The following is a 20,456-nucleotide window of genomic DNA, read 5'->3' as shown; positions in this document are numbered from 1 at the left end:
AGGTTGTCGTTTGAATTAAAATAACTATTTGAAGATATCTTTCGGTTGATGTAAGTTTCAAAGTGTTCATGTTTGCTAGTATGTATGATGTATGTATGGTTAAAGTCAATGAACTTACTTTTGTATTGGATGCAATATCGTTGTTTATATGAATGATTATCGTGTATGTTACTGCTTCGAAAGTGTTTAAATTTAATGATGCATATACATAACATAATTGGATACAAAGTACAATAGAAAGCACAATTGGATTAAAACAAGCAAATGTAACATACATTAGTTGATTAACAAAATCATTATATCAAGTTAACATAGATGTTCAACTAAAGCATCACAACTTCAAAACATGGTAAATAAGATCACATTGTTTGGTGAAATAACTTACCCAGTGACAATCTTACATCATCTTTTATCTCAAAAAACTATCAAAATGGTTAAACTACTCATGAAGGCATTTTTTGTCTTTTGTTCACTCTCATCCCATCCCTCATCGCTAATTGATTTGATGTCATTGCTTTTTTTCCTTTCCACCTTACACTAGTTCTTGGTTTGAAATCAAGGTCCCAAGTAACATTAACAGAATTGATAGTTTGTCTACAACCTGTATATAATATCTCATTACTTGAAAGTCCTGGCTGTAATATGTAGGAAGAAAATTTTGACAAAATTAAGGAAACATTGAAGTTAATACAAAGTTAACAGAGATTTTAGGACTTGCATTGTATATTGTTAAGCTATTTTCAGCAATAAAGCTCTCATTCCAACTGTTCTGGACCTTTTAGTAGGTACTGCATTAAATTGAGAATGAACAGGTGAAAAAGGTGGATTTGGTGGAGCATTCGTAGTGTAACTTGTTGAATTTTCAAACCACTCATGCAAAGATATCCTCTTTGACACTCCTATACCACTTAGAGGTACTTTGAAACCCCTGCCCCTTCCTGGTGCTTGAACACTCGTATTACTTATTCCTCTACCCCTTCCAATGCCTATGCCTCTTCCCCTAGCATGTGTTTTATCAACCCTTCCAATGCCTATGCCTCTTCCCTCTGCAGGTGTTGTATCAGCCCTTACAGGTTTTGTGTCTCTTTCTATGTTACAACATGTATGAAAATCAATTTTATAAAAAGGATTTGAAAATGAAGAGATTCAAGAGTCATACCCTACCTATAGTTGATGTTGCAATAGGTTCACAAGTTCTTTCAGGTGTTGTATCGCCCTTTCAATGCCTATGCCTCTTCCCCTTGTAGGTGTTTTATCATCCCTTCCAATGCCTATGACTCTTTTCCTTGCAGGTGTTGTATCAGCCCTTACCGATGTTGTGTCTCTTTCTAATGTTGCACCAGGTGTGAAAATCATTTTACAGGAAGGATTTGAAAATGAAGGGATTCAAGAGTCATACCCCTGCCTATAGTTGATGTTGCAATAGGTCCACAAATTCTTGCAGATGCCTCATTGTTTGTTGTTTTTCTTGGCCTTCCCGTAGGCCTAGGAGGAGGTGCATCAAGATTAACATTTGTTTTTCTTGGTGTTCCCTTAAGCTTAGAAGGTTCTCCATCAGTAGTAGTAGTAGTAGGTGTCTTTCTTGGCCTTACTCTAGGTTTAGGAATTGCTCTACAAGTACCTACTTTATTACTTGATCCAGCAGCAACAAAATCTTACAACATCAAATGGATAACAAGTCAAATATCTCAAATATATATACCATAAATAAGGAATTACATATAAATGACATACCTTTAATGGACAACTTTTTTTTTGTGATTTTTCCCATGACAGATGCTACAAGTCACGTAATTACCTTTTCTTGGTAATTTTTCAGATTTTTAATCCCTCGATACTTTTCATTTTCTTACCTTTCTTGGCATAGATTTAACAACTAGTGGTTTCACATGAGTATTTGTTGAATCAGGTCACTTTTTCATGTTGGTTACTGATTGAAGATAATGACAGTAGGTTCTTAGATAAGTCTCCTTACTGTAGCAATCATTAACATAGCCAATTGGTCTCCAATTCTTATAAAGAATGGCAGCAATGAATGACATGTGGACATGGCATTCCTTTGAGCATCCATGATTTACAACTACATGTCCTACTCATATCAACAGTATAGACATAAGATCCATTTGAAATTTTAAAGCCTCTCTCTCCATTGAATTCAATATGGCATTTTATTGACTTAGCTATGTTCTTTTCAAGCACTCTCAATGCCATTGGAGAAATATTTGTCAACCATGTTTCTGGAAATTTATGAAATTTACCTAGTCTATTCATTACCTTTACCCTTATCTTTTCAAGCACAGTGATAATAGTTTTATGTCTTGGAGCTAAGATTCAAGCATTGAAGCTTTTAGCCATATTATTATCTATGATATCACACTTAACATCAGTCCCAAAGTAAATTTTTCACCAAGTTTTTACATCATACTGAAGTAAATCTGGAACGATATCTTTGTTACCTAACAATGCCATGTGAACCAAATTTGCCTTCAACTCTTCCTCAAAGGTGTTTCTTACACATTTCCAAAACTGATTCCTTCTTTCTAAACCTCTGTAATATTTTGCCCAGTTAGCAAGAATGTGTCTTGCGCACATCCTATGCTGCACCTCTGATAAAAGATGTTTGGCTATTGATGTAAGCCCCTGCAATCAACAAAAAAGCATTATTGTTGCAGTAACAAAAATAGTAATGCATTAAACGCAAGTAAATTAATCAAAAATATACCTTTTGCATATCTAAAATTAGTGTATAATCTCTGCCATCACCTAATCCCAGCTCTTTCAACAATTTCAAAAATCATGCCCATGTGTTCTTATTTTATGTTCTACTACACTCCCTGCAATAGGCAACATTTGATTATTGACATCTTTAGCCATAGCAACCAATAATTGTCCTTTAGTTACACCCTTCAAGAAACATCTATCTAAACCAATACATATTTCCTACGTCCACTAAGAAAAGTATTTCTGCAAGCATCAAAACATATATAGAAACTCTGAAAAATCATTACCTTCCAAACCATCAACTTTTACTACACAAGTGCTACCTGAATTGATCCTCAACAATTCATCCCTATAGTAAAAAATTCTACCAAACATGATTACCCATTCGTTCCTGCAATATTCTTCGTGTTGCTCTCCTAGCAGTAGTCTTTCCAACATATATTCCTAACTCATTTCTTATTGAAATTTAAAAGTTCAACTGTTTGGTTGCTCACTGATTATATCTTTGTAGTGCTTATACAAGAAGTTAGCATTACACATGTAATTTCTTGTGGTCTTCACACATCTGTGCCTAGGATTGTAGGTTTTGATCACAAAGTTAGTGGTACCTCTATTAAGACTTGCATATAACAACCAAGGATACCCTCTCTACATCTAACCCTCACCTTTTTGAGTCATTAGTAAACTTTTCTAACTGGACATCTTTTTGAAGTGAATATTTTGTAACAACATCCCTAGAATTATTCGCACTCTCAAAAACCATGCCCAACTGTCATATAACCTTTTCAATAGTTTTATAAAAAAAAGTTCTACTATCTCTCATTGTTTCATTATTTTAATCAGTTTTAACACTATAAGCATCAGAAGTACAATACACATGCTCATCCCCAACAACTTTACCTTTTTTATCAACAGATTCAGTCTCATGAAAACTCACATCTGGACCAACTTCAACAATTGAAACTTCTTCAGGGTCTTTTGGTGCTCTTTCTGTTCTCTTCCTCTTTTGGTATGACATCTTCTCAACCCTTGAGTTTATATTTTCTTCATGGACATCACTTTGATATTCACCATCAGCTTCATTTTATAGATCTTCATGGTCTGAATTTGAACTATTTTCAGTTGATTGGTCTGAATCTAGCACTAAAAAGTCCTCTTCAACAGTTGGATTAAATGTTAATTGAGTAGGTGCATCAGTCTCAGGCTCAACAGTTGTAGTAGTAGTAGTTGATGATTGAGTAGGTGCAACAACCTCAGGGTCGCCAATCAAAGAAGTTTTAGAAGCTACAGGTTGATTAGTGCAACTACTGGTTGAGTAGTTGTAGCTTCAAACTCATTTTCATTAATATCATCAACCCTCTCACCTTCATGGTCCCCCCTGTACCCTTCTTTATTAGAAGCACCAAAAGATTCCTTATTGGTAGGAGCGTATTCCAACAAACCAATGGGGCCTCCCAATTCATCAACCATGTGACAAACATAGACCTCAACAATATCTCCATTTTTAAAGTTTTGTGAAAGTTAAAAAATATCCTCATCATTTTGTATATCTAATAGAAATTCACTCCTAGGTGGTCTAACATAAAATGTGCAACTTTTAGTATACCCTAACTCCTCAATATCATTAGTTAGGTCGAAGTAAGACATCTTATCAATATCAACATCGAATATTCGATTTCTTCAACCTGATATAATGATTTTCGACACTTTCTATTCAAAATTCCACCATGGTAATATCTCATAATTATATATGTAAAAGCACACATTCTCGAAATTATGTCACAAGTATAAAATAGGAGCTGAAGAAAATAGTTGGTTCTTAAAAATTGAAAAATTTGGAAGGAAGACAGAAAATTCAAATTTATCAACAATTGGTACACATATACAACTAAAACATAAATCGCAATCTACTCAAGTCACAATTACAAACACAAAATTATGAATAGTCAAAAATCTTAATTTATCGACAAACCTTAACAATTTTCACGTTAACAAAATCAATAATAACGTCAACAAGATCAACAATAACTCCATAGTACATAATTTCGGATGAAAAATTCAGTTGTAAGGTCAGACAACATGAAAAAGGACTAACCTTCAAGAACTACTGATTTCAGTTCAGGAATAGTTGCTGCCACGATTTCAGACACACGATCACAAACACTACCAACAAACACGACTTCAAACACGCTATCAACTAAAACAAGAGTTCTTCTCTAAAATACAATTTCAAACGCTATCTTTGAGTTCTTCTTTGGCCTAGAATTTGGGGCAGAGTGACAGTGAAGAGAGAAGTGACGATTCATTTCCATTGTTTTTTACTTTTTCAAATAGCAAAAGTATTATCGCCTCCCTGAACTTGAAACTTTTTATTTGGTATACATTTAAATAATATTTTATTTTAATTACTTTTTCAAATTTGTTTATTCCACTATCACGTACACCCTTTTCTCTGTTGCTCCTAGTGTGACTATACACGCGTGTCAGCTGGCAAAAATAGTGATGATGTGGATTTTCACCTGAATAAATAATAACCACCTAGATAAATTAAAATGACAAAAAATTAATATCATATTCCAACTTCTCTACCTCTCCCTCCTCATCTCAGCCATAATAGTGGTTCCACTATCAGTAGAATGTCATTCTTGAAAGGAACACAAGATTTAAAATTGGCAAAGTATATTATGGACCATCTCTAACCAAAGCCCCCCGAAATAAGAGAAAAAAACGGCGCTTCCTCTTTGATAGGAATGTTGATGGCATGGATAGCCAATGAGATTGAAAACATCGGTTACTGGATTTATATGTTTGGGAACCATGGCAATGTTGGGTGTAATGAATACTTTTTGTCAATATTAATAAAAAATTGAGATTTTATATTTTTTTTATTGTTGTAGCTTTATGACGTGGCAAAAAATCACTCCCTCACGGGCCTAGTAGAGTGTGATTTCAATTTCTATGTCAGGTGGACAGAAAAGGTGCACGCGTTGGATGAATAAACAAGTTCGGGGGTAATTCAAACAAAATAAAGTTTAAGTGTACACCGAATAAAAAACTTCAAGTTTAGGGGGATAATGAATACTTTTGCCTTTTCAAATATGTTTATTTAATGAATTAGTTTAATTATTTGGGAACAAAATGACTAATTATTAAATTTAATGTATTAAAATGTCTGTGTTACACACTCAACTAAGTATGCGCAAAAATACGGTATTAAATAGTCTCAGGGTAATAGGTCCTCGTAAAAAATTGGTTTCGTAATAATAATTTTGACAAAAATTCAAATATATATATATATATATATATATATACAACACACACACACACACTAAAATACCCTCAAAGTATTGGAAATGGTACAAAATTTACCCTTTCCACCTACCTATTGGGTCCAAAATACCCTTGTCATCCACCTTTTGGTTCAAAATTGACCACTTATTTAACGGTTTTATGTTTAAACTATTTAAATATTTTTTTAAATACGTGACACTCAACTATTTGTTATAATTTAATTTATTAGTATAATTTATAAATCATTCCACTACCCACCCATTACTAATTAAATCTTCCAAATTAATAAACCCGTCACATTATTAATGCAACTACAGAAAAATTACAGCCAATTGAGTGTTTTTAAAAATTTAAGACGAAAATATCTATAGAAGTAAATTTTCATACATTCAAGTGTCTAAATAAAAATTACCGATAAACTTAAAAGTCTGATTATGTTCATCTTAATAATTTTTATGTCTCAATTATGTGATGTTACTTTATAGACAACTTTTTTCAAAATAATATATTAAAGGTTTTAAAACAAATCATAAATATTTATAAAATTATATTTTAAAAAAGTGCATGAATTAATTCGGGATGTATTACTTCTTTATTTTTAACCATAAATTTCTAATTCAATCTTGAAAGAGAATCCTATTGAAAGTGTCCTCCTAAATAAGCGGCTCAACATAAATTTAATTGAGACTTCGAATCGAACTCGAATAATTTTAGATGTCATTTTCAGGAATCTATAATTTTATCGTGTTTTAGTATTTTTCATGACGATTTTGATATTATAGTTGGATTATTAATTTGGTGGTGTTTAGTTAGTAATAGGTGAGTAGTCGGTTGTTATAAATGATACAAATAATTAAATTATAACCAATAGTTGAGCATCAAGTATTTTAAAAAATATTTAAATAGTTTAAATTTAAAATCATTAAATAAGTGATCAATTTTGAACTCAAAGATGGATGATAAAGGTATTTTGGAGCCAATAGGTGGATGAAAATGACATTATGGAGCAAATAGATAGATGAAAGGTAATTTTATACCATTTTCAATACTTCAAAAGTATTTTAGATCATTTTCCAATAATTATTTTTACAAAAACTGACATTTTGAGTAAACTATACCAAGGAACCATCTAGATGATATTTTCTCCCCAATAGTTTATCCAAACATGCATAATATTTTGTGCTAATTAGTTTACAAAATATATACATATGCATATAATCTACATATACATATAAGTACCATTTTTAATAAACTAGATGCTAGAATGGTATATTGATAAGGTAATAGACATAGATTTCTCCCTAAGTTATTTTGAAAAGTTAGTTACACGCTTATACTATTATGACAATCTATTACACACTTTTACTATTTCAAAAGTGAATTTATTTAGGAAAAATGTGCATTATAGTAAACTATTAATTCAAAATAAATGTTATAGTTACAATTTCATTTCATTTTAATTCGTAGAAAACTTTTTTCCATTCGCCTCTCTCCTATGAATTTCGCTCGCCACTCTCTGGCTCGCTTCTCTCACTTTATACAAACATAAATGTATGAATTGTATTTTATTTGTATAAAGCGAGATCTCTTCATCGTATACACTTATAATTATAAAAATACAAATCTTACCTACCCATTTCTATTTTATCTTTCTATCTTTCTTGCTTTATACAAACCCAAATTATACAAATATACTGTATAGTTTGTGTGTTGTATAAAGCGAGAGAGTGAGAATCGATATACAAATAAAAATATTCTAACTCGATTCAATTGTATACAAATTCAAATTTATGCATATATACAAACACAATCACATATACATATACACAGTAGTTACATAATACAATAATGTAACCAATATACATATACCATCATTGTGATTTTATACAAATCAAATGCTTGTGAATCTAATGCCTGCAGTTTATACAAATTAGATACTCTAGCAAACTATGTTGCTATAAAAAAAATATGCGCGTCAGATTTATCAAAGTAGAAAAAATAATCACAATTCAATTAAATTCCACCCTATCATCCACATCTCTTCCTCTTCTTCATTCCCACCCTCTTTGAGGAAACACATTTTTTTCTTTCTTTTAAGCAAATTTCTTTCATTCTTCCTTTTCGTCTTCATCAATCTAAGTTTTTTGAGTTTTGATTTGTGTTTGCTAACAAAGAGTTTCTTAATGTCATCGACAGAATACAATATTGGGGATTACTTAGCCGCCACAACTATAACTGGCTTACTTAGCCGCCACAACTATAACTGGCTTCTTTGAGTGAAAGGGCTCTAAATTTCAATTTGTGTTCTTGTCGGCCATTGTCGTTTTTTTTTAAAAATTTTGCTATGAACAATATAATTATTAGAGAATAATAATTATTTAGTATAAAATATAGTCAACAAAAGAATAGTTAATTAAAAATAAAAAATGTAATTTTGTATAATTTCTAATACGATGCTGAAGTGGCAACGAATGTAATACACCATATATTGTGAGAGTAGTATTACACATCCCAAAAGTAAATAAATTCACTTTTAAATAGTAAAGTGTGTGATAGATCATAACTGACGTTTCTAAACAAGTTCAGGAAGAAACATAATCTTTTCGATATAGATAACTACAAACTACTCATGTTCACATTGTACAATATAGTTTTCTATTGAAGAAAGAAGCAACTGTAGTCTATGAGAATCAAAGAACTCTGCTCAAGTGAGTTTTAAAACATATGGTAATCCCAAGTCCGGGAAAAAGAAGGAAAATTGCATTGGGTTGATGGTTATCGACAAATCATGATAAACTAATACTGCTAGCATGAAATGAACAGGTAAATCATATAACTGATCTAGAAAAATATTGGAATTGAGACATTTTTGTTAGTGTACTATATCTAGAAACCCAGACAACGATTTTACCAGCCTTAAAGCTCAACTACAGAAGTCTTTATTCTAGTAAAACCTTTGTCTGTCACTAAAGTTGCAGAATTTTCCATGAGACATTTTGCATTGAAATATACAAGGAATCCGTCCAACTCACCTGACAACTATGACCTAGTTATTTTCATCAGAGAACTATGTAAATAATCTAATAAAGTGGACAAATATTGTTGGACATTCTAAATTAGTATAGTGAACAACTGTCGTTAGACACAGAGTAAAAAGAGAAAGACCTTATTGAAAACTATGCAAATTTCTATGATCTCCAAGACAATTTTAATGCATGCATTCTTTTCTTTAATATGGTAAATAATTTAAATGCAAGCATTCATTTCCTATAAGGTGTTGTTATCTGACAGCAAAAATTGCCAGTAAGTTGGTAATTGTTCCTTCTTTGTCACATCCAAACAGGACAATTTATATCAGGAGGTGTTCGCTCCCATACTCGTGCACAATCACAGGCACACTTGTGGTTGGTATCTGGAAAACACAAAAAGGCCATGAAATGAGCAGGGGTAAGAGTTGTATCCTTTAAGATTTCACACTGCGATAATCAAATATATATCTAATACTCCACGTGGACACCCAAAGAACTCAGATTGAAATCAAATTTGAGAAGTACACTTACCATGCCATAATCTGTAATGATCATTGAGATATAGTCTGACGGAGTAGCGTCATACCTGTTAAAAACTTAAATATTAGATGGATGAGAAAATTCTTTTTTTTCTAATTTCCTCCAAGACTAAAAACTTCTCTGAGCAAAAGTAACTTCTTCTACATTTGTGCGTACTTCTTCAACATCATCTTAGGACTTGCACTTTCTCTATGACTGGCGTCTTAGGATTCACTTTTACATTTTCTGGACTAGTATTTGCATTACAACGCATCTTTTTTTTTGGACTCATTTCTTGTTCACACTTCACAATGATATTCAATTCTTAAATAACTGTTCCTGAAACTTTGAGCAAGTCAACTTACAAAGGTGTCAAGGCAGTGATTTTAGGAGGACCATATCAGTGAGGAATGACTTCTCCTCGTAGCTCAAGGACAACTTTCTTTGTTCTTCCAAATGTTTGGTAGCTCTAGCAGATATTTTTTGTTCTTCTGAACTCCTACTCCATAATACTTCATAAGATTAAAGTGAGCTTTTTCTTTCTTGACGTCAAGAAAGTTTTCCCAGACATCAGTTACGTTTCTTCTTCCCACCCCGATGCCTTGTAATGTATCAATGCACATGGTGCAGAAAGAAGCTAAGGAGTTGACCATAACAAACTCTCCCTCAATAAAAACTCCATTTAATAAAACAAGGACAAAAAACACACAGAGAGCTTTATAACGATCAAAGGTAACTATAATTTATCCTTCAGTTGTGAAAGAAGACTAAAAGAAGAAAATCACTCACATCAAATTCAGAAGCTGAATATTATCATTACTTCTCCAGTTATCCAAGTAATTGACATCCAGTCTACCAGGAATCTTGGAAATGACATCTGGGTTACCTGCAATTGAGTTAAAATCAATAAAGCAACATATAACGTTGTAATATATGGCAGGAAAGATAATCTATAAACAGGACATACCCAGCTCATTGGAAGAAACAGAATCAAGTTGTACTCTCTCATGAAACTTATAAGCTTCACAACAAATCAGCAGAGGAACACGGAATGCATGAGCAACCATAGCAACACATGCAGTCCCAATTATAGAGTACACAGTCCCATTAGATAATACAGATTCAGCACCCATTAACACTCTAGAGACTTCATGCATAATGTACGAAACAGCATTTAGATGAGTATATGTACAACTTAGGCCCTTCCTTACCAACCTCCGAAGTAGTGCCCGGCCTTCAAATTTAGGGCGAGAATCAACCACTATTACACGGAATTGTTTCCCGAGCTCATAAGCATGTAGCAGAATCATCTCAACAACAGAGGAAGAGCCATACGTGAGAAGAACGTCACCATCTCTGATCTTCATAACTGCCTGTCTTGTTATTACTCTGCCAGCTAATGCTATCTTCTCATTCATGAAGCGCTCAATATCTGAATACAGAGCAGCTTTTGCTTCTGACTCAGAAAGAGTTAAAGATAACTTGGCTATACGAGCTTTAAGAAAGCGAATTGCATTCCCCATGCTAATAGAAAGAGGCCTACACTCATTAAGAAATGATACGTAGCCACTGATTCTTGCTGTTAAATCTCTACCTAGAGCTTTTTCCCGAGGTGTAGAGTAATCTTTGATGGCTTGTTGAAATGCTTGTAGCATTGCAACACAGCGAGCATTGGCCCCAACTACATCTCCAGCCAAATACTGCAATCCGACCTGGTAAGATGTTCACAATCAATCATGAATAGTGCCCGCAAAATGAGCCCATTTTTTGGTAACCCGCCCATATTTAATGGGTTGGGGGAGTGACATTTTACATGGCTAAATATGGGTTGATACCCATATTCAACCCATAAGAATATGGGTAAAATATGGATTAGCCAAATACGTTAATCTTCTAACTTTTATTAACTCAAAATTCATGATATTACCAAATATATTGCAACTTCTCTTCCTTTTTATGTTCTATAAAACTAATTATATTTCTCTATAATTGAAAATGTGAAGTCTTTGGCCCTCCAAAAATATCTATTTTACATGTACATTTCTTTTTTTGATTATAATTATATTTTTTTTATTTGTTTAATTTTCCGTTGGATAATAAATAATAGTGTAAAATAAGCAAATCATGTACTAGTATTGACATTGGTTAAGGTGCATTAAGCATGTTTTAGGGTGTGTTTGGTATTTAGAAAAAACATTTTCACCCCTACTATCGACCCCCACCCCCAAAAAAATTTTAAGTTTATTTTTAAAAAATATTTTGAACTTTAAAATTTCATTATTTTCACCCCTACCCTCAAAACCCACCCAACCCACCCACCCCCACCCCCAAAGAATAATTTTAATTTTGTTTTTTACAAATATTTTCAACTTCAACTTTTTATTTTTTCACCCCTACCCTCAATTCCTCTCCCCCCAACCCCGAAAAAAATATTTTTATGATACAATCAAACTAAATAAGCATTTTACCCAACCCATTTGTTACCCAGATCAAATATGGCGGGTTGAATTATTACCCATTTTATGTTGACTCATTTTAAACCCGCCCAAATTTGACCTAACCGCCCATTTGCCACCACTAATCATGAATATGTGCAGCATTTCTAATACATTAATATCATACTCGAATTAACAATGCTTTGAAGTCCATATCTAATCACAAATTAAGACCGACAGTTGTACAAAAATTCACACTAAAAATTACATTGTATAATGATGTGTTCAAGAAAATAAAATTACCTATAGTAGGAAACTTATAAATGCTAAAATTTTAAAAAGAGCCTGTAGCTCAGAGATTAGATCATCTCTTTCCTGAAGTAAGAACATTCTAGAAGACAAAATAAGAGAAGGTTGCTTGAGATTGTTTAACCATATCCTGTTTATATCTCCAAATGTATCCGTACGTAGGTGAGGAGGCACCATGGTGCTTTGATGGATTAAAAGGGAAGAGTAGAATGAAGTCGTCTCAAAAGGCATACAATTTCTTGGAGTTCATGAAACTTGGCAAAAGATCGAATAAAAAGGAAGAAAAACCCATATAGGCAATATAAACTAATGAGGACTAAGGTTTAGTCATGTTACTACACTTCCATTGGGATTGAGGCATTATAATTAGTTAGAAGAGAAACACAAAAGGTGAAAGTCATGTCAACAGTCGTCTCAGCAGTCTGGTGGTGATAGTATTAGCGCATCAGAAGACATATACATGCTCACCAAGGAAGATGTGAGTGCAAATCTCCTTCTTAGTTCTTACTTGCTGAATAAAGTCTTCCAAAACAAGCTTAGTAGCTTATACAACTATTTCTTGAAATGGTTTCCCAAATTAAAGCAGAAACAAATGAAAATGGGAAATGATGGGTTGGAGGAGGTTACCTTGTATACTGCAGGATGCATGGTATCAAGGTGGAAAAACCTCGATTCAAGATCAGGTAGCTGAGTTCCTTGTTCATACTGCGGTAAATGCCGAAACAATTCTACTCTATTTCTAGCTTCAATCTTTTTAACTAGTGCACGCTTCTTAGCTTTTTCAACACGATTCTTATCATCAAATTGCATCCTAGGAGCTGGTACATCTTTCTTGCGATCCTTTTCTGGTGGTCCGTCACCTCCTTTTGTCTCAGAAAGAGCTGCAGATGACATCATTGGTCCACCATCTTTCTTTTGTGGAGGCTGCTTAGCAGGTTTACCAGACTGTCCATGTAACTTTACCACAGATTTTCCCCCAGCTATATATGATAACAAAATAAAGTACATCTTCAGAAAGCTAATTTAACAACTCAGCAAAAAAGAAATCCTGACCTAGCTTTAATTAGAGGATACAGATTTTGAAAGCTACCAATTACTATCATGTTTTCACTGTTCAGAAATCTTTCCAAGGTAATACCACAATACTAAACCTTCCGTCATGTTACCAAAAAAAATAGAACTTCTACTACTACACTTCATTTCAAAGCTAGTTGTTGACTTATGGTCGACTATATGAATCCTCAAAAATTCATGTTGCTCCATTTAAATCCATATCACTCCAATACTCGTGTTTCAAAAAAAAGAAAGACCAAACAAAATGAACCAATTGATATCTTTGAGGCAATATGTTGGGACAGGGAAAACTATTCAAGAACAGAATACTGTAAGCTGTTAAGCATAACTAATAGATATTGACAAAACGAAAGCAGCTTCTACAGCTGAGAATAAAATATATTTAAGGCCAAAAAGAGTAGACAAATAATAGGTTGGAGGAGCTATTGGACAGAACCAAAATTATCAAAATCCCCCATGGTCAGAAATTCTAGAAATATGTAATATAAAACTTAAAACCTGAAAACATAAGATTGGCGTTTCAAAACGCCAGCATATTGAATAAACTAAATTATCCATTAACAAGAGAGAAGCAATAATAGAAATTCTAACACCAAATAATCTGTACATACATTGGAACCCAAACTAATCCAGGTTGGGATGGGATGAATAGGATCCTTCTACCCTTGACCAGAGTATGGGGTTCGAGCCTTGGGTATGGAGAAAATTCTGATAGGGAGCAATTCCCCCATAAATGGGCTACTGGCACGAATCCTAGTTAGGGATCCGATGTAGGCACCGGACAAATGAAACAAATTTGTGTGACAGACAAGTTAGCCCCAGATGAAATCTAAATTTAATAAGGAAAAACCGGTTTACTAAAGTTTTATCGGAAAGAAAAGAAACTTTAAAAGCCTTGCTTCCATCCTGCTCCTCTATGTGGAGATAATGTATAGTAGTTGCTTTCCTAACTGAAAAGGGAAGATGATTGAAACCTTTTCCCGAAGCTTTTGCAGCTCGTTGAGTCTCCTGCAGCGCACGCCTTTCAGCTTTCGTGGTCTTTTCTTTCAGTGACTTATCATTTCTTTCTACTTCAGTTGGTGTTTCAGCCACTAGTGCACTGACCCGTTCTGCAAGAGAAAAGATCTTTTATCCTCATCTGAGAAACACTCGTTCTGGCAAGATCAAAATTCTTTAGAGGGAGGAGAACTCTCCTTTGAGCGAACCTAACTGTTGTTAATCAACGAAAAATGAGTTTAGTGCTGATAATGCAAGCACAAAGCCTTATTTAGCACTGGCATTCTTATTGCTCTTAATATGTGATAGCTCAGACGAACCTTGAACTACATTAGTAATAATGCTCCATATGTCATCCTAATATAGCATCAAACATTGTCATATAAACTCCCATGCATAAAGCTAAAATTGCAAGATGCTACTGAATGTGGACACTACATGGTATCAGAAGAGTACAGCTACACAAAATAGCTGGTTTTAGTGTCCAATTCGTATTTCGGACTGGGTTCAGAAATTTAAATCTACAATATCATCTAGTCCACATCGAGCAGACAAGCAAATGAGCAGAAGTTCCTTCTTTTAAATTTTCCACATACATTCAATTTTTTTTGTGTGGATATTTTGCACATTAAAATCCCTAAACTAAAACTGAGGGAATCATAATGTATGCCTATTTTGCACCACTATGTTAACTCCAAATGCAATAGTATAAAATTTCTAGATTACCCATGCTAGAGGTATCCTGATCGTCTTTCAACTCAGTCATTGATTTCGCAGGTGAAGTCAAACCGAAACCATCGGTTAAACGAACCCACTGAGAGGAGTCCTCGGAAAATTCGCCATCTACACCAATTCCGCTGGATGCCGGTGAAGTTCCCAGCACGGACTGCATAGGATTGTAACTTCCAACCACAAATTGCTCACTTTCGTCAAAAGAAGTTCGTCGAGGCCGCGACAAGGTAGAATTGGGAACAGGCACAGCTTGTGAGACGCTGTCGAAGGCATGAGAGATCATCGCCGGAGATGAAGAGTACCCGGAGGGAGATGAGGCAAGTCTGGGATGGTTATCCGGGTCGGGTGCGAAGAATCCCACCCGACGAACCTTTGGATCGATAAGGCGAGAAGGTCGACGAGTATCCATGGATAGATGATAGAAGCAAAGGTTAGGGTTTAAATGGGAGAAAAATGAGCAGTTGATTAAACATTTGCAGGTAATCAAATGCTCATCACTTGGCTAACTGCTAAGATAAACGCTTGCCAGAAACTTGTATTTTTATGGCGTTTCGATTTAAAAGATAATTTAAATAAAGTTTGTAAAGCAAATCAAACAAAGAAAATTGAATTGGGGTGTTCTTTTTTTTTTTTGGGTCTCAAAATTAATATTGAGAACGTCTTTAACCAGGTAAGGGTCAAATGTCAATTAAGAATTTAATTAAGTCAATTGTGAGTTAAGATAATATTTTTAAAACGTATAATCCATATGTAATCACATAAAGTTGGTATTAATTTCCGGTCAGGAACTTAAAGTATGTCTCATTCATTTTTAAGCAATTGATGTTGAGATTTGTTGTGCTATTTTGAATTTTTTTTATCAATCAATTAACTATAGATCTTGTAATGACGTGATAAAGTGACGAATTAAATAAAAATATTTATTATTTATAATTAAAATAATTCTTAAATAATAAATTTTAAATAGAAAAAAATGAACAAAAACTCAATGTAGGCATTTTATATCCGAATAATAATATATATTTTAAAACTATTTTAAAATAATATTTTCGAGAAGCACACTTCCCAACCTCAACCCCCAACCCCAATCCCTCCTCCAGTCAAATTGTTTCTCAACCTCCCAACCCTAACCTGTGACTAGAAATGACAATAGGGCGGGGCGGATGAAGAGCGGGGCAAATTTTGCCTCATGCGGGGTGGGGCGGAATAGGTATGACTTTATGCAGGTGTGATTCAGGGCGGGCTGAAACAATTTTTAAGGAATGTAAGGTGAATGCGGGTTGTGAAAAGTGCTACTCCCTCTCGATATACGCTCGCCACTTTCTCTTGCTTCAAGTTTCAGTGGAGTTCACTTTACAAAACTTAAGATTGTGTTATATTTTTATTGATATCAATCATCTATTGAGTTTTCAAGGAGATGTTCTACAATATTCTTCATAATTTTACTTAATTAGTTTCTAATATTGAGAAAAATATTTATAAGTTACTCCAGCTTCTCTCTTAGCTACTTTGTCATTGTTTTTTTTCCAAATATTTTGACACTTAAGTTACACCATAATTTTCTGGAAACACTTTAGCTACACTGTAACAGTATCTTATAATTTTCTTGAAATTGTATTATTTTGTGCGTTAACAAAAAAATAATGGCATAATATATAAATATTTTTTAGCTTGACGTTAGTTGACAACTATGACCCTTAACTTTGAACGTGAACATATACACCATAATTTTAGACACTTAAATTTGTATAAAATTGAACAAATAGACACACATGTCCTACATGACATGATACACGTAGGACACAAACTTTTCACATAGGGTGTCATGTAAGATGAATGTGTCAATTTGTTCAATTCTATACAAGTTTAAGTGTCTAGTTGTGCACATTTAAAGTTAAGGTCATAGTTGTCAACTGACGCCAAGTTAAGAGTCATATTTATGTGTTATGCCAAAAATAATTTAAAAACCAAATCAATATATATATATATATATATATATATATATATATATATATACACACACACACACACACACACACACACACACACATGAGGACAATAGACAAGGTGATGTGACACCACTTTATGGCCTCCATTTGCATTTAGTTTTTTTTTTTAAAAATAAGTTAATTATTATATCATAAAAAGAATTATTAAAATTTATTACAAATAAATATTTTATTAATAGAGGATCGGTTATAACAAAACTCTTCATCTTTTTTATTTATTTATCTCACTTATAATAAAAGGAGAAATATAATTTTTTTTTGACTTTTTCAAATTTAAATGAATTATTTTATTATAAAATATATTATTTTATTTATACAAATAAATATTTTATTAATGTAGAAACATTTATTAAAAAACTCTCTATATTTTTTTCTATTTGTTTATCAAACTTCTAATCATGAAATCATAATAATTTCTTTTTACATTTTAAGTATTTTTATTTTTATTTTTTAATTTATTCAGAAGGGATTACTAATCATGACTTGTCCCTTTTTAATTTTTACTTTTAATAATATTCATAACTGTCATCATTTTTATGTCCATAACCTCCAAATTAAATTTATAAGTTTATGATGTCTTATGGTATTCCTTTATTTTGCATATAAATTCATATTAGTTTCACGAAGATTCACATTCATAATTATTATTTCTCTTTTCATCATATAGGTTTGGTTTGTAACAAAAAAAAAGTACATAGAAGTAAGAAATATTTCATTGCAAATTTTTATTTTTATTTCCTCTATTTTTGTCTATATAAATTAGTATATGGTTGTGAATGAAACTAACATTAAAAAAAAAATGCACATGAAGTTAATAAATATATCATTCTCAAGTCCTTATTTTTTCTTTTCCTTTATTTTTTCTTTATAAATTCATATTTATTTTCATGAAGATTCACATACAAAGTTATAATTTCTCTTCTTCATCATACTTTTTTGCGAATTAACTAACATGAAACAAAAAAATATATATGAAGGTAAGATACATTTCATTCTAAGTCTTTCTTTTTATTTTTATGTACTTAAACATGCTTTGTTAATATTTTTTTTTATGTTTGTATTATAATTTATCAAGTAAATATGATTAAAAAAATCTGTGTAATTCTTAACAATGTGTTGTCTGTATGCAATTGCTCTTTCTAATAGTTAGTTTTCCAGATTTAATATAGTTTGATTATAATATTTGTTAGATTTCAAGAAATAATTATTATTTAGTATTGGTAGTACTATTGAAAAGGTAATATACAAATATATTAAATATAGTTTATATTTCGTTCTTTCTTTAGATATAATTATTTTTAATTGGTATATGATTTTTTAAATTCAGTTGGTTGCATATAATGAAGAGTTTGACATATCGATCAAAACATGATGACACGCGGATCTCTTTGCAAAGAAAGATGGCAGAATAAAAAAAAAGTGAAGCATAATTAGAGATTATTTTTTCACTTTGAATTGTATTAGCAACTTAGCTACTTTTGCTAGAGTTTTTTAAATTTTTATTTTGTATAAATTATTTAGCTAAATATATTGCATTGTCAATGCTAATCATTTGATCCTTTAGTATTCTACTTTCTTTTTGCTATGAAAAAAATTAATATAATTATTTTATTTTAACAACAATAACAAATTTTATGATGATTAGTTTCATTTTTATTATAATTATAAAAAGTAATTAAAAAAAATATTATTTTCTTGATGTCATTTTTTGTGTATATAACAATCTGTCACTGTTCTTTCTGCTTCGAAATGTATTTATAATTTTTTTGTAGTCACCAATTATTATATTTTCTCTGTTCTTTTTTTTTTGTATTTTCACCCCTTATTTTTATTTATTTATTTTACAAATAAAATCAATACGTAATTAGTAATACATTTATTGTCTTTTATAACTCATGTCTCTTCATCTTACTTGTAATGTTTGATATTAAATATTATTCATAACTTTTATATGTTTTATTTTTCGGAAGTCTTATAAATATTTAATTAATATTTAAAATATTATAATAAGTAAATGCAATAATAAAATTAAAAAAAATCAATTTTGTTTTGATGAAATTAGAGTTTGAATAGAACATTAGTACTCCTAGAAAAGATATAGAAAATTAAAACATATAAAATATTTTCAACGTAATATAATATATTGTTATTTAACATATTGTCTCTTATTCCATTTACTTTATCGCGGTGAATATTTTTATCGCGGTGAATATTTTGTTCTAATATATATATATATATATATATATATATATATATATATATATATATAATAAACATATTTTATATGTTTTAAAAAGACGAGGAGAAATATTAATATTATATATATATTTGATACTAACCTAAATATTACATGTTTCATATTATTATCTTATAAATATTTTATATAATCGCGCAAAGCGCAAACAGTTTCACTAGTGAGACATAAGCTTGACCACAGATTTGCTAACCCCTTCTATTAAACAATAGAAAATATTTATATCCCAACTACATGATTGAGACAATGATCTCTTTGTATGTATAGCTTGTAGGAAATAGTATAACAGTTACAAGTTTATTCATTTAGCAGAAAAATAAAAGAAAAGTTTTATGAATTTTATTTGTTGTGCAAAACTTAATTAAGAAAGAACTGAAACTACGCAGGATGGAGCAGAACGGGTCTATGCGGATGCAGATTGAAAACACAATTTTTTGCTATGTGAGGCGGAGCGGGGCGAGTTAGTATGTTTGAGGGTCTATGCTGGTTTTCCCCACAACCGTACCGCCCCATTGTCATCCCTATATGTAACACCTCAAAAGTCCCTCAGATTAGGTTTGAAAAGTTAAGCACATTTTAGTTGCGGAGTTTCTTTATTTTATTGAAACCATAACCACAAGTCATAGATATGTTCTGTTCAATATTTCTGAATGGACTTTATGAATCGTGTTTGGTTATAAGAGTTGTACAATAGAGTCGTAGAACAATCTTAGATACTCATAAAATTACTTGAATAGGATGAGAAGGATGTACATTGTAGATGAATCTACAGTTCGTAGAAAGGGGTCTCATAGATTAAACTTCAGGAAATAGGTATTTTAGTATATTGTTTCTTACAAATGGACAGTACGGATCGTAAAAAGCTTTACAGATCATGGGTTGAGCCTCATAGGTCATTCTTTAGAAACTTTGTGATTTTAGGTTTTTGTTTCTATGAACGGCCAATACAAGCCGTGTAGGAAAGTATTGAAATGTATGCTTCCACTTATCTTAGATAAGACCTGGTCCTCTGAATACTGGTGCACAGTTATTAAAGAACCCAAACATAAAGTAAAAGAGACAATCACTTTTACGTGGAAACCTCCTA

At 32.0% G+C, this 20,456-nt stretch overlaps 2 protein-coding genes across 5 annotated transcripts; both read right to left on the bottom strand.

Moving 5' to 3' along the window:
- Window positions 1–276: 276 nt before the first annotated feature.
- On the bottom strand, window positions 277–4,065 carry LOC104644988 (uncharacterized). 2 transcript variants are annotated; one of them, XM_069292296.1, is made up of 6 exons: window positions 3,622–4,065; window positions 2,723–2,834; window positions 2,457–2,640; window positions 1,400–1,654; window positions 1,160–1,328; window positions 277–601 (listed from the first exon to the last, which is right to left on the bottom strand). In XM_069292296.1, exons 2-5 carry the CDS (start codon window positions 2,729–2,731, stop codon window positions 1,165–1,167), a joined length of 612 nt encoding a protein of 203 aa, XP_069148397.1. In that variant the 5' UTR covers window positions 2,732–2,834; window positions 3,622–4,065; the 3' UTR covers window positions 277–601; window positions 1,160–1,164. The 2 variants fall into 2 exon arrangements, with proteins under 2 accessions (XP_069148397.1, XP_010314204.1); XM_010315902.4 differs by having other exon boundaries at window positions 463–601; window positions 1,165–1,328.
- A 5,036-nt stretch (window positions 4,066–9,101) lies between these two features.
- Window positions 9,102–15,824, bottom strand: LOC101261788 (uncharacterized). Of its 3 annotated transcripts, none has more exons than XR_011213094.1 (7): window positions 15,101–15,727; window positions 14,353–14,487; window positions 12,932–13,284; window positions 10,528–11,272; window positions 9,926–10,446; window positions 9,573–9,627; window positions 9,102–9,424 (listed from the first exon to the last, which is right to left on the bottom strand). XR_011213094.1 is itself a non-coding variant. In XM_004252194.5 (7 exons), the coding sequence occupies exons 1-7, from the start codon at window positions 15,513–15,515 to the stop codon at window positions 9,362–9,364; spliced, it is 1,863 nt and encodes a 620-aa protein (XP_004252242.1). In that variant the 5' UTR covers window positions 15,516–15,824; the 3' UTR covers window positions 9,102–9,361. The 3 variants fall into 3 exon arrangements, 2 of the variants coding, with proteins under 2 accessions (XP_004252242.1, XP_010314203.1); XM_004252194.5 differs by having other exon boundaries at window positions 10,350–10,446; window positions 15,101–15,824; XM_010315901.4 differs by lacking the exon at window positions 14,353–14,487 and having other exon boundaries at window positions 10,350–10,446; window positions 15,101–15,734.
- Between the last annotated feature and the right edge of the window lie 4,632 nt (window positions 15,825–20,456).

This window comes from Solanum lycopersicum, chromosome 12 (genome assembly GCF_036512215.1).
Source record: "Solanum lycopersicum chromosome 12, SLM_r2.1".
Lineage (NCBI taxonomy): Eukaryota > Viridiplantae > Streptophyta > Magnoliopsida > Solanales > Solanaceae > Solanum > Solanum lycopersicum.
The sequence above is the reverse complement of the archived record's forward strand: the minus strand, read 5'-3'. Positions and strand labels throughout refer to the sequence as shown.